Raw genomic sequence first — 14,135 nt, forward strand, 5'->3', positions numbered from 1 at the left:
TTAGCACCATGAGCTTGCAAAGTATCAAACCAAAACATTTTTCTATCATACACATCACTGCATGTCTTAATCATGCGTTACTTTTGTCATGCAAAACTCAGCTTTCCATTTGAATTTCCTCTAATCAGAAATATTTTCCCCCCAGATATCATTCCTACTTGAACATGTGTTTAGAACAATAGACTGTACTATGGACCTTGTGTGTGCGCTTGAGTGTCTTTATGAATGTCTTCTCTTCACTCTCCAGTGCTTGTGTTTGGGGGTGGTGGTGGGTCATCATATATGAAGGGCCACAGATAAACCAAGGACAGGTAAAGGGTCAAATTTTAAGTCAGACTTTCACAATATGAGTGCGTTGCTTTGCTTCGGACACAAAAGCCGTTAAGGACATTCACAAAAATATATAACCTCTTTTTAAACTTAATTTATCTATCCTCATTCCCATCCTACCATCCATTTCGCCTACATCCGGTGCACCGTCATTATAAAACTATTTCAACCTATCCCCCCCCAACCCCACCCTTTCATTCCAATAAACTAATTGTAACCCCCATATCCCCATCACCAAGTTACATCTGAATAAGATTAGGTCAAATGAACAGTTCTAGTCCTAAATACCATAGGCTCAGTCCCTGCCCAAACACAGTAGTCCCTGACATGCGTTACAACTGGAGTTAAAGAAAGGATATAAAAAAGGGACTTTTTTTTCTTCCTTTTTTTAAATGAACAACATCAGAACATCAATATTTATCCCCACACAACTCTCTGCAATAAACGTCTTATTCCCCCACTCTTCCACACCAAACCATGATCAAACGTTTCATTATCATTGAAATACTCTGGTCAAAATGTTAAATGAACATGACTGTTGTGTGATTCATCCCTCTAAATAATCAAGAGGCAAAAATGGTACCGGAACCGTTGTGATAAATGCTTGCATGCAAGCATGACAACATGATAGTAGTAGACCTGTCGTCCCCGGGGGGGGGGACTCACCCATAGTACCTTTCTGATCACTGTGAGAGTGTGACTGCACACAGACGAGTCATTCTTTGATGTCTTTGCCCAGGGTTTATCTTTCACACCAAACCCCCCCAAACCCTTTTTCCCCAATCCAAATCTAAGCAGCCACAAAGGCAATCTCACTCGCGCACGCTTGTACACACAGACGCACGCGCACACGCACACACACACACTCAGGTCTTTCGTTGTCATAAGGGGACCTCCAGGAGCTTTTTGTGGAGGTACTGCTTCACCTCATCTATACCGTTCAGCTTCTCCAGTTCATGATAGGGCAACTATGAAAGAGAGGAAAAGAAGAACACATGATGAGAAAGGTACCATCTCTGTTGATGTCGCCCATATTAAAGTGATTCACTTCCTGAGAGCCGGAGACAAACAAAATCAAAAAAGCTTCTCTTTTGTGCTAGTAATGTAGCTGTCTCCAATAATGAGTTGATGTCAGGAAATAGACATATTGCTATTGGCTCACAGCAGCTCAGTGGATCACTGTAATTGAGCTCCAAAACAAAACATTGAATTTAAATAATCATAACAATAATTAAGTATAATTACATGTTTCCTTTTAGGGGAGGGTTGGGGTAGGGAGAAAAAAAAGGGACTAGAAATTATGCAAGCAAACCTATTGAATAACAGTAAAATGATACCCCCCCACCAAAATGACGAGGCGAGTTACGTGGTGGTCCTACTTACCTGTAGGATGACATAACCCAACAGCTGCAGGTGGCGGTCTCTCATCGCCCTGGAGCCCACCAGCACGTCTGAGTTGTGGCAGTAGTGCCACTTGTCGTTTACGGACATCACCACTCTGAAAGAAAAAGGAAGTGGTATTTAGTAGGGATGGAAATCTGTTTTCAAAGTTATATCCATTTAAGAAAAGGACCATTTAATTTATTATATATATATATTTATTTATGTTCAAATGTTATGTTCAGAGACTTGAGATAATAAAAGAGCTGTGTTGACGCTGAAAACCTGTGTAAAGGTCTTTGCACACTGATGCGTTTTTTACATTGGACACAGATTTCAGGTTCCCCCTCTTCACTGACCTCTTGACCTGGCGTTGATCTCCTCCAGACCTCTCTGCATCAGATCGGTTAGCGGTGTGCAGCTGCTGCAGTGGTGAGTTGGGGCCCACATCACTGTCCCTGCCTTCCGGATACACCACCCCCTCGTAGAAGGTCTGTAGATCACAGTCAGTCCCCTGGCTCCCGGGCCCGACAGCCCCAGGTCCTCCTTCGTCCTCCAGGATCTTCCCTATGGAGAACTGGAAGAGGGAGTCCGGCGCGGCAGCTCCCCCGGCCCCGGGGGTCCCTGCCTGGGTCAGGCCGTCAGAGGGAGGGCTGCTGAGCGTGGAGCTGTCCTGGCTCTCCAGGGAGTGCTCCTTGGCCAGGCTGGAGTAGTAGTCGGCTGAGGCCGCGTAGTAAGAGTTGTAGTCCAGCGGGCCCCCGCCGTTGGGCCCCGCCCTGGGGGTCGACACACAGGAGACCGGGGCCCCGCGCATGTGGTGAGTTAAGAAGACCACAGATTCCGTCACTGCCCCTAAGGTGTCGCCCCCCGGTTGCTGCTGGTCCCCCTCTTCCTCTAGCGGGGTGAAGGGGGAGAACTTCTGAAAGTCAGAGGTGAGGGTTGCCACCTCTGGAGGTTTGGAGACCACGGCGATCGCGGGGACACAGGGGGGGGAGCCCACTCCTAAGGAGGTCCCGGCCCCCCCTGAGCTGATGGGGAGAACTCGACCGGAACCATCAATCCACAGTAGGAAGTCTAAAGATAAATGGGGAACAGAGTGGAAGGGTCGCTTTTCAATGCTATGGAATGGAATGTGATACAGTTAGTAATATTGTGTTGGTGACATCACCTTTGGTGCTAACAGACACTGTTGAAGGTTATTATATTGTTCCAGGTACCTGTGTAATATCCTGGAGCCAGGACCTCGTCTTGTTTGTATCCGTGCTCTCCAACCAGCTGCCGTAGGGCTTCAGCAACAAGACCCTTATAGCTGCAAAACACACAACACTTTCACTTTAAAGCGGTGTCCAAGCATGACCCAGTTCAAAAAGCGGTATAAAAACATGGTTTTCACCAGGTACGAGGAGGAAGAAGGGCTTTGATAGTTGTTGTTTTCACAGATTATTTGTGTATTTACATGATCTGTTTTCTATTGTTGGTCAATATGTAAATATGTAAATAAATTTGATTTAATTTAAAAAATATATATTATATTAATATTGAAGTCAACTGCTGATTATTAATTATTAATCTCTGTTTATTGGAGAAGGGGTAGGATTAAATAAGCTTATGCTTCTTCCTACTCCTTTTCGGACATGTGAAGTAAATAGTGTTTTTTGTTTTGTTTAGTTTTTTCTTGTTTTTGTTTTGTTTTGTTTTGTTTTTTTCTTGTTTTTGTTTTGTCTTTTGTTGTTATAACTATTTCTCTCTGCACATGTTCGAAATAAATGCTTTCATTCATTCATTCATTCACTTTCAAAAGGCAAAAGAAAAAAAGAGAAAACTTCCCTTGTGTTTCCACATAGACACATCTATCATTCTAACCTTCACCACATTATGCCATAGGCTGCTCAGTCAATCACAAAAAACGAAACACAAAGTAATAGGCTTACTTGGAGTGCCTTTCTGACTTTAACAGTTGCGCCAATCAATCAATGAAGTATTTTATTTTCCACAGTCCCTACCTGTATTTGCGGTTGACCTCGTCTGCGGTCAGTGCATGGTCAAACATGAGCACTTTGTGAGCATCCTGCAGTCGCGGCCCAGTGTAGTCCTGGTATTCGAGTTCCACGGCCGCGTCCAGCAGGGATAGGTACCGGCGTACGATCAGAGCGTAAGGGCTATCTGCAAAGGAGGACACAGGACGACATAGACACGTGAGCAACAGTAACTCAGAGGAAGACCCTTGCCCAGGGTTCCCACACCTTCTGAAACATCAACTTCAAGCACCTTTCAAGCACCTTTCAAGGACTTTCAAGCACCTTTCAAGGACTTTCAAGACTCAATTCCTTCAAATTCAAGGACCCAACACGGCGTAGTTTGAGACAGAACTAGTTGACGATCTAAGTAAAACATTTTGTAATATATATATTATTCTAACTGATATTAACTGATATCTGATGAACGAAACTTCTTGTTGGTGCATGTTTGAGTTCACATGTGTGTGTGTGTGTGTGTGGGGTGGGGGTGGGTGTGTGTGTGTGTCACTCACTGGTGACATTGCTGATGAAGGCGGCGGAGAAGACCCTGTGCAGCACCAGGCCAGGGAAGTGGCCTAGCTGGAATAAGGACATGAGGATGTTGACAGTGGCCAGAGGGGAGCTCAGCGCCTTCAGCTCCAACACCGCCTCCAGCTTAGAGAAGAACTGGGCCTCGTTGGACGGCCGGTAGCTCATGCGACTGAACGGGAACACAAGCTTCTGGATCACCTGGTGGAGAACGGATCGCTGGTATCAAAAAGGTGGCCAATGTGCCCCCTGAGCATGGCATTTGAATCTTCAGTGTCCAGGGGCTGTGCACTGTGGCTGACCTCTGGCCTCTCTCTGTGTCTCAGGGGGGTATACACAAAGACTGGATAACAAAGCAAGGCAATGGACAAACCTCTAAATAAAAAAACAATTATGAGAGAAGTCTAACCAGAGGAACTCTGTACCTTGCTGTCCAGGTATTCGCCTTTCTTGACCAGAAAATCAGCAATGGTGTCAAGGAGGCGGGTGTCTCTCAGCCGGTGACGGGCAACGTATTTGGCAATGAGGGCCATTGTGTATGGGGTGATGCTGTCCACCTTTTTAGGCAGCTCCTCTGTCGGGACAAGAACAGGACACATTATGGGAAAAGACCTTAAATGACTGACAACAGTGCTGGGGTTCAGATAGTTCTACAGGGTTAGGGTTAGCCATCATCTCAAGACATGGTGTAAAAAGAGGATAGATATACGTACCGGCAAGGCTGCCAACGAACCTCTCCTGTCTGTTCTGGTAGAACAGGTGTGAACTGAAGATGAGCTCCAAGCTCTTGTTGCTCGCCTCTTGTGCACATGCTGCCAGCATCTCGTCCAGCAGCGCCATTTCCTGGTCACGCACTCCACTCACACTAGCCAACGTGTGCTTGACCAGCCGCAGGATCTTTCTGCAAGTAGGAATCGTGATGATGAACTTCGTAAGGTATTAAATATTCAAATATTTTAAGAAGGTGTCAATCCTACCCAGAGAGGGTGGAACCATTTTTTCACAATTATTTACTCTATTTAATGAGAGAAATGTGGTATGTTGCCGTACTGTCGGGGAGAGAGGGGGGCCCTTCATGCAATTCTTTACATTCTTTAGCAACAGTCTGTTCTCTATCTATGTTATAGGCCTACCTAACCTCTTGATTTGTATTTGTAAAAATGTCAATAAATGCAAAATGATTTGTAAATATATATACAAGGTGTAAAACAAAAACAGTGATATAGCTAAATATGATAAAGCCATGCATTTGTGGATCATGTTTGCATGTACAAGTCAGACCTAATGGGACAAATGCAGATTCAACAGTTGTCAATGTTTGTTGTTGAAATTATTCTACACATGGTAATGCTTTTATTTATAACGTTAGAAGATTTTTGTCACTGCTTTTGTTTTTATTCACATTGCAATGTTTGTTTGTATATGTGAGATAATATTTATAATACAAATCAAGAGGTGTTTGTTTGTGGATAGTTACTTATATTTGTGCTTTGTAGTTTTTGCTGACAGATCACGGTACATATTTGTGAGTTGTACTGTTTTTATTTACAATAATATTATCATTAATCTAACTCCATATTAAAAGGATTCCGCTAGATAATATAAAAGAAGGTCATGGAGTTGGTCGTCCTCGTGACCCAAATTTCACTAATAGCCTACACCTTTTGTATATAATAGAAATAACCAAGACTTTATTTTCATCCCATGTAAGCTGATGGTTATTTATGGGCAACATTCCAACGGAGCTGCGCCCGCCGCACCCCTACTTTGTAGTGTCACCTGACCCTACCTGTTAGCCAGCAGCTGCTCTGGGTTGGGGGGCACGTTGGTAGCGCTGGTGTTCCCGGTCGCCACGTCCGGCGGTTGCAGCGAGCGCCACTTGAGGCGGTAATAGGAGAGCAGGAGGAAGAGCGTCTGCGGGTGGCGTTCTCGCTCCAGGTTCTTCTCCAGGCCGGCCAGGCAGGCTTCAGTGAGCGGGTGCTGGCTGCTGGGGTGGAGCTTCATGCTGGAGCTGAACACCATGGACATGTCCTTCTGGTTGAACTGGCCCAGCCTCGACTGAGACTCCGCCTCCAAGATCTGCACGACCCGGGAGTCGCTGGGGAGGCCTAGGGGCGGGGGGTCAAACATGGAGTACACATTTAATAATAATAATAATACATTTATTTTATAAGGCGCCTTTCATGGCACTCAAGGTCGCCGTACAACAAATTTAAAAACAGTTGCAAAATTCAAATACAGAGAGATATACAGTATAAACATAGCTAAATTAACATTTACCATAGTTAGGTACAAAATATACCCCATAATACTACGACAGTGCAAGGGCATTAGACAAAGCAGCGTACAAGTGGTTCAAATTACCACTGAACTATTAAATATGCTCCCCCTAATTGAGCAATTTACTGTAAAACTATTTCTGGGATTTTTTATTTCATAACTTTTGTCTAAATAAATACCGTAATGTGTTATATTGAGATAGTTAGCCTCTCGATCACATTACAACTTCTTTATTCAATGTGACACGGGTCACAGCAGTATGGAGTAGTAATAGTGGGCACAGCTATGGTGGACAAATGCAGCGAGGTTCGGAAATATATTGATCAAACTGATGAATGCAAACTATGCAATGTCAAGTTGTGATCCAATGTCAAGTTCTCTTATCAGAGCACCATGAGAAAGCGCACATGCTTATCAAGCACAAAGAAATGTTCTCAGATAGGGATAGGCAGCACCAAGCTCACATCACATGCCACTGCAAAGCACTGATGTGATGCTGCCAAATACTGACACATTACACGTATAAGTTAATTTGCTGCGTGAGAATTGATAGGCGTATAGGAGAGGATATATCCATAGCATGATTAGATTTGTTTATATTGAATTACTTAGCTTACCTTTATGTAGTCCTTTTCATTCCTATATGGAACATAGAGCCTCTATAAGAGAGCGCCATTGCTGCCATTACTGCCTTTTTGGAGATTGTGTTCCAATCAGGATTTATTATTTGTCAAAAAACTCTCTCAAATGGCACTTGTTTTTTTATTGACTGAATATATACGGTGGAATTGAGCAATTAGGATGTTATGTGTAATCGTTATGATAAATTCGGATTTGTTGTGCGGTGTTGGCATATGGATAAATGTTTTTACATCTGACCGCAGGCCCAAAAAAATATTATTATTATTTTCCCATTTCAGTGCTCAAGAAAAGTCCATGTGAGTACATGAAGTCAAATTATTTAATTCCCTAGAATGTTCATCTGCACAAGCAGCAACCACTGTCTGTGACTGACTACCCAAAGCCCAGCCTCACCTAGAGCAGCGACGGCATACAGGCAGTTGACGATGCTGAAGTTGTCAAACTTGGCACAGTCGTTCACTATGGCGTCGCACAGCGTCTGGAAGTCCTGGTGCTTCAGGATCTGTCGGCCCTCGTTCTCCCCTCCTCCACCTCCTCCTCCTCCTCCTCCTCCAGGAGAAGAAGAGACCAGGGCTACCTCAGCACCCCCTCTGCCTCCGCTCCCGCCTACGTTGCTCCCGCCCCCCCCTGCTTGTAGCAGCTGGCCGATCTTCTGCAGGGCGATAGGGTAGTGGTTGTGGGAGATCTTGCCCGGGTTCTGGGTCACCCAGCGCAGCACCTCGTCGGGTTGCCGCGAGCGCTCGATCAGCCGCTTCATGGTGAAGAAGGTGTCGTAGCTCATCTTTTCGTGGATGAAGTTCCACGTCTTCTTCTTGCCGCCACCGTTGGCGGCGCCGCCACCGCCGGCGGCGTGATGGTGCAGGTGAACGTGCTGCTGGTAGTGGGGGTGTGGGGGAGGGAGGGGCGGTGGGGGGGGCCCGAGGTGTGGAGGCTGAGTGTGTGGATGGTAGCCGTGGTAGTGAGGCGCCCCCCGCTGGGCGTCGGCGGGGCGGCCCTGGTAGAGAGGGGCGTAGCTGTGAGGCGGTGGGGGCGGCGGGTGGTGGTGGGGGTGATGATGGGGATGGTGGTGTGGGGGGGGGAGATGGGGGTGATGATGATGGTGGGGGTGGTGGTGGTGGTTCTCCAGCATCGGCAGCCCTCCTCCACCTGCCAGGCCCGACCGCCGACCTGGTTTGGCCCCTCCACTTCCACTCCCTCCTCCTCCTCCCCCTGCGCTGTACAGACGGGTGGCGTACATGCCGATGAGGGCGAGGGTGACGGCCCTGAGGCGGCAGGCGTTTGGCGGGTAGAGGCGGGAGAGGGGCGAGGGGAAGCTGCCGCTGCTCAGGAGGCCCAGGCCAGAGGGCAGCCACAGCATAGTAGACAGGCTAGTTGACCACTGAGCCACAGCACACTATACCTACAGAGAGGGAGAGGGCAGAGAGAGGATGGAGGGGGGTGGAGGGAAGGAGAGAAAGAGGGGGGGTTATAAGAAATGTACCTATGGTTTTACATTCCTGGGATGGCGTCTTTCACTTTTTTTTATTTATAATTCCTACAGCGTTCCTGCAGGTTTCAACGAATCAGACCCTGATAAAGACCATTTAAGACCTATTTCACAGCCATACCGGCAAAAAGAAAAAGGTTTTACTTACAGAATTACATACAAAGTACATTTATTCACGTTCAGCATAAGAACGAACACAACAGTAAATGTATTTATGTTCAACATAAGAACGAACACAACAGTAAACAGAACTGTGGACGCAAACAGACTGCCAGAGCCCACACTGGTTTCCAATCCAGCGGTGGCCACAGGACGACAAAGGGAAGACTGTAGATTTGGTTACAGCACTGTAATCTTCCCTCCTTGCTGGCGCAATATAGAACAATGGGTGCATTGCCTTTAGCAGTTTGTCCCCACGGCAACAAGCTGAGCACCTCCATACTGTTCTTCTTCATGCTCTTGCTGGAGAAGTTCGAAGAATTTCCAGTTTACATTGGGCCCATCCATCAAGATGGACAGCAGGCTCCTTAGTTCAAGTTGGTCCACACACTCCTGATATGTATTCTGTTTTTAATAATAATAATAATAATAACTTAGATTTATATAGCTCCTTTCTCAGACCCAATGACGCTTGAGGGATCATAGAAACAAAAAGTTTGCGTCTGCTTGAGGAGCGGGTCTGTTGCCTAGTGACACTCCTGACAGAAAAACAGAATAGATTACATTTTGCCACAGCATTGAACATGAAACAAGACTAAGCAGGCCTACTTTTAATAAACATTTAATGATCAATAATCTATTGATTAGTTACTTTGACATAGCATTGCTGATGAAAAGAATTGCTGAATGTGACAATTTTGACTAATACTTGCTAATAAATAAACATTAACTCAAGTTGGTTCACACACTCTTGAGTTCTGAGAAATAATTCTGTTATTTATGATATTATATCTAGTATTGTGTTGATAAGCAATGGAAATGAATCAAGAAATTGATAGAATAGGCTAACTTACATTGTCATTGTTCTATATGCAACTGTTATATGCAATGGAACAGATCACCCAGCATTGCTAATTAATAAAATAACCGAGGATAATATTATTTGAAAGGAATCAAAATGTAGTGAGTGCATGTAGGCAGTGTTGTATGGGGTGCATCTTGGACAGAGTCAAGATGAGCAACGGTGTAGGAGCTGTCTTGATGTGTGTTGGAACCTGTCTTGGCCATCTTGGCTTGGTAGCAAGCGCATGTGGGTCTTGGGGAGGTGCAAGTGTGTGGGCAGCAGGGCTCATCTTGAGTTCAGTTTCAAGCATGTGGAAGAACTGTTGTAGCAAATAGCAGTCTTGCTTCACTAAGCTGAAGAATTACCTAGAACTGCTAAGTATAACAGTAGTGTTGGATGCAGAAAGAATTAAGCAGGTGTATAGGCTAGGATGCATGTCTGTCAATGTTTGATGTCTAAGCCCACAGTGAGAAGTTGTTGCAATAGCACTGATATGCTGGGCTCTCCCCCAAAGAATGCAAGTGTGGCGCCACGCTGTGAACTTTGCGGCACCACAATGTAAATGTTTCAAGGGAAATTAAACTTATAGATAGCCTACATTTAGTAATGACAGATTAGCTATTTTTGATAGCCAATGTTATTGAAAGCATTTTGTGCATTTTGACATGAATACATTAGTTTTGATAATGCAATCCAGCTCCACACTGTTCAAAACTCCTGGGCAGAACCCTGGATATGAGTAATGATGGTTCGCATCAAACATTAAGCGAGATGGCGATGATGAGTTGCTGTGAAGCTATTGTGGTTCATTTGATAGATAATAAATAAGATGAGTGTGGAGTTCTGATGGATGTATGAAACGTTTCTGCCTGGTTGCTGACCAAGCATAAGTAGATATCCCCAAAAACTGCCTGACAGTGAGTGTGTAGGGTAAGAACTTGGCGCAGACGGACATATGAGGGTACGAGATGACCATGAGGTGGAAGCGGCACAGGTGAGCATGGGTTAAGCAAGATCCGTCCGAGCATGGCAAGGGGCAGACACCAGAGTAAGTGGGCAGGACTGAGGCTGTCCTAGTTGGGTAAAATGCTTAGCAGTGGCCTCGTGAGGGACTGTAGAAGCATGGGTGGTATGCGGATATAGAGAATGCAACAGATGCCTGCTGTCAGCAAGTGCAATTAAAAGGGGCTCACGAAAGTCTGGGAAGGGAAAGGGTTAAAAGTAGTGAGCCGGAGTGAGCACATGGGAAGCTAGGTCACAAACTCAAGGAGGGCTAGCTCTCGGGCCAGGCAAGAGGCCCCTGCACCCCCCACCCCCCCCCCCCACATTAGTTGTGGACTAAAGGTAATAAAATTACAGAGATACTCTGGTAATGATTACTTTATCCTGCCTCCTCTCGTAAAAACCAACCCAGTCCAAAAAAAGGACTTGATTTAAATTACTGAGGTGGACTGGACTGCACTTATATATATAGCTCCTTATTCCAAAGTGCTTTACAATGGCCTCTCATTCACACACCAATGGCGGCAAGCTACCATGCAATGCACCGGCTTGCTCATTGGGAGCAGTTTTGGGGTTCAGTGTCTTGCCCAAGGACACCTCGACAAACGGGGATCGAACCACGGAGCTTGCGATCATCAGACGGCGCGGCTCTACCTCCTGAGCCACAGCCGCCCCCGAGATGATTCAGGCATGACATTTGAAACATGCTTATTTAGGGTATATTGGTTACAGCATTTTCTTTTTTTTAATTGTTAAAAATAACAGTTAATGGTTAGTGACCATTCTGCTTGGTGAACAGAACCAAAGAATGGATAGAAATGGCTCCATGTCCACAGACTTCAACTATCCCTTTAACCTTCTGTTTTGTTCAATAACAAACTGCAACGTATATGTTCTTCCACCTAGACTATCATTTCCAAATACTGTCAATAGTGTCAATCAGTGTGTCATCAATACAATTGTATTATGCTATATTCCTAATGGGTCTCAGCTAGTTAAGTGTGTGCTAAAAATTACCTTACCACTGTAATTGAATTGTAATGTTCCTCCACCTAAGATTGTCAATGAGTGTAATCAATACACAAGTGTAAATCCTTAGCTAATGCTTGGTTTTTAACTCACTTAGGCATTCAGATCTCTTCTGAATGTGATGCTTTTAAAGCCTGTCAAGATTCCCTAGCTCAGATTGCTGCTAATGTTAGGGTAGGCGTTGGCTGGCCTAAGCTATAGCCAGTAGCTAAGTTGCTAGCCTCAGCTTAATATGGCACTTGTCTTCTAATAATAAAAAAGAAAACCTATGGACTGACATTTGGCTAGTTTTTGAGTCAAGCATCATGTGATCAAGGATATAAACATGTCATACTTACATGTTTGATGTCAACCAAGATCCAGACGGGTGGGTGGGGGTATGGCAGTGCTTTAACAGCTCTCTGGAGTAGCTAAGCTATCTGCTACCAGCCACTGTTACTTACTACTAGATCACTTTCTGTCTGTGTCTGATGAGAGATCAGACCATTTCAAATCTTTAAACCAACTAGTTCACGTCTCTTTTTGGGTGACAACCCCAAAATCAACTGATATAACCGTGGCATAACACAGTCAGAGAGTGTCAGCTGATGCTAAGCATAATTAGCATATGTTCTGGCCTTGGCAGACGAGTGAGCTGTCAATTTACAGTTAAGCTAAGCTATCTTAGCTAACTAACTCACGTTGAATGACAGCTCATATTTCCAAGCTTAACTAAACTAGCAAGATAATTTTGCTAGTCATTTGCACGCTTTAGGTAACATAATAGCTCTCACGAGGTGTGGACATTCCTGCAGCTCCTAGGAAATATAACCCTAACCCTTGGAAATATAGCTAGCTAAGCTGGCTAGCGAACTGTCTGGCTGGCAACCTCAACCTGGCAACCTCAACCTGCGGACTGTCCTCCAGCTCCACAACTGGCTGGCAACCTCAACCTGGCAACCTCAACCTCAACCTGGCAACCTCAACCTCAACCTGGCAACCTCAACCTGGCAACCTCAAACTGCCTGGCTGTCTGCTGGCGTTGGTCGTACAGCCAAGCAGCGGACATGGGATAGTGTCGGTGACTAATATGCACTCAGGCTGCGCTCCTTCATCTATGTAACTGGTTGTCACTTGACCAAAAAGTTCTAACGAACAATCCTCCGGTCACCCCCGTCCCTTTCACTCGTAGTCAGTCAACCACTCTGGTGTCCACCATCTTCCCGGCGTACCGCTACTAAGAAGCTCCGCCCACCAACAACCAGAGACGTGAGTGAAAGAAGCTCCGCCCACCACTGGCGGAATCAAGGGGGGGCAGGGGGGGCGACGGCCCCTCCTGGTGCCCCCACGGTTGAAAAATGTCTCTCTTAAGTGCCCCTTTGAGTGGCAAAATTAGAGGATGTGCCCTATTGGCTGCCCTTCCAATGGTCTAAACTTGACCATGTGCCCCCATAGTTGAAAAACATTGCACTAAAGTGCCCTTTTGAGTGGCAAAATTAGAGGATGTGCCCTATTGGCTGCCCTTCCAATGGTCTAAACTTGACCATGTGCACTGATGGGGTCCCATGTTTTCGCCCCTGCCCTTCAAACACCCTGAGTCCGCCACTGCTCCGCCCACCAACAACCAGAGACGTGAGTGAAAGAAGCTCCGCCCACCAACAACCAGAGACGTGAGTGAAAGAAGCTCCGCCCACCAACAACCAGAGACGTGAGTGAAAGAAGCTCCGCCCACCAACAACCAGAGACATGAGTGAAAGAAGCTCCGCCCACCAACAACCAGAGACGTGAGTGAAAGAAGCTCCGCCCACCAACAACCAGAGACGTGAGTGAAAGAAGCTCCGCCCACCAACAACCAGAGACATGAGTGAAAGAAGCTCCGCCCACCAACAACCAGAGACGTGAGTGAAAGAAGCTCCGCCCACCAACAACCAGAGACATGAGTGAAAGAAGCTCCGCCCACCAACAACCAGAGACGTGAGTGAAAGAAGCTCCGCCCACCAACAACCAGAGACATGAGTGAAAGAAGCTCCGCCCACCAACAACCAGAGACATGAGTGAAAGAAGCTCCGCCCACCAACAACCAGAGACATTGAGTGAAAGAAGCTCCGCCCACCAACAACCAGAGACATGAGTGAAAGAAGCTCCGCCCACCAACAACCAGAGATGTGAGTGAAAGAAGCTCCGCCCACCAACAACCAGAGACATGAGTGAAAGAAGCTCCGCCCACCAACAACCAGAGACATTGAGTGAAAGAAGCTCCGCCCACCAACAACCAGAGACATGAGTGAAAGAAGCTCCGCCCACCAACAACCAGAGACGTGAGTGAAAGAAGCTCCGCCCACCAACAACCAGAGACGTGAGTGAAAGAAGCTCCGCCCACCAACAACCAGAGACGTGAGTGAAAGAAGCTCCGCCCACCAACAACCAGAGACATGAGTGAAAGAAGCTCCGCCCACCA

General features: G+C 46.1%; 1 protein-coding gene across 1 annotated transcript; it reads right to left on the reverse strand.

Moving 5' to 3' along the window:
• Positions 1-553: 553 nt before the first annotated feature.
• On the reverse strand, positions 554-8,394 carry fastk (Fas-activated serine/threonine kinase). Its single transcript, XM_080542785.1, has 10 exons — positions 7,572-8,394; positions 6,046-6,364; positions 4,970-5,157; positions 4,682-4,830; positions 4,241-4,457; positions 3,714-3,873; positions 2,928-3,019; positions 2,070-2,784; positions 1,714-1,828; positions 554-1,298 (listed from the first exon to the last, which is right to left on the reverse strand). Exons 1-10 carry the CDS (start codon positions 8,305-8,307, stop codon positions 1,212-1,214), a joined length of 2,778 nt encoding a protein of 925 aa, XP_080398911.1. The 5' UTR covers positions 8,308-8,394; the 3' UTR covers positions 554-1,211.
• Between the last annotated feature and the right edge of the window lie 5,741 nt (positions 8,395-14,135).

The sequence above is a fragment of the Nansenia antarctica genome (assembly GCF_963989245.1).
Source record: "Nansenia antarctica genome assembly, chromosome: 12".
NCBI classification, from domain to species: Eukaryota; Metazoa; Chordata; class Actinopteri; order Argentiniformes; family Microstomatidae; genus Nansenia; species Nansenia antarctica.

What these genes read in the sequence shown, in the direction of transcription:
- fastk (XM_080542785.1), bottom strand. Translation starts at nt 8,307, where the DNA reads ATGCTGGAGAACCACCACCACCACCCCCACCATCATCATCACCCCCAT. An exon ending in GTTCGTTGGCAGCCTTGCCG is followed by an intron (nt 4,831 to 4,969) that starts GTACGTATATCT and finishes TTGTCCCGACAG; the next exon opens with AGGAGCTGCCTAAAAAGGTG. An exon ending in CTTCATCAGCAATGTCACCA is followed by an intron (nt 3,874 to 4,240) that starts GTGAGTGACACA and finishes CCTCCTTTGCAG; the next exon opens with ATAGCCCTTACGCTCTGATC.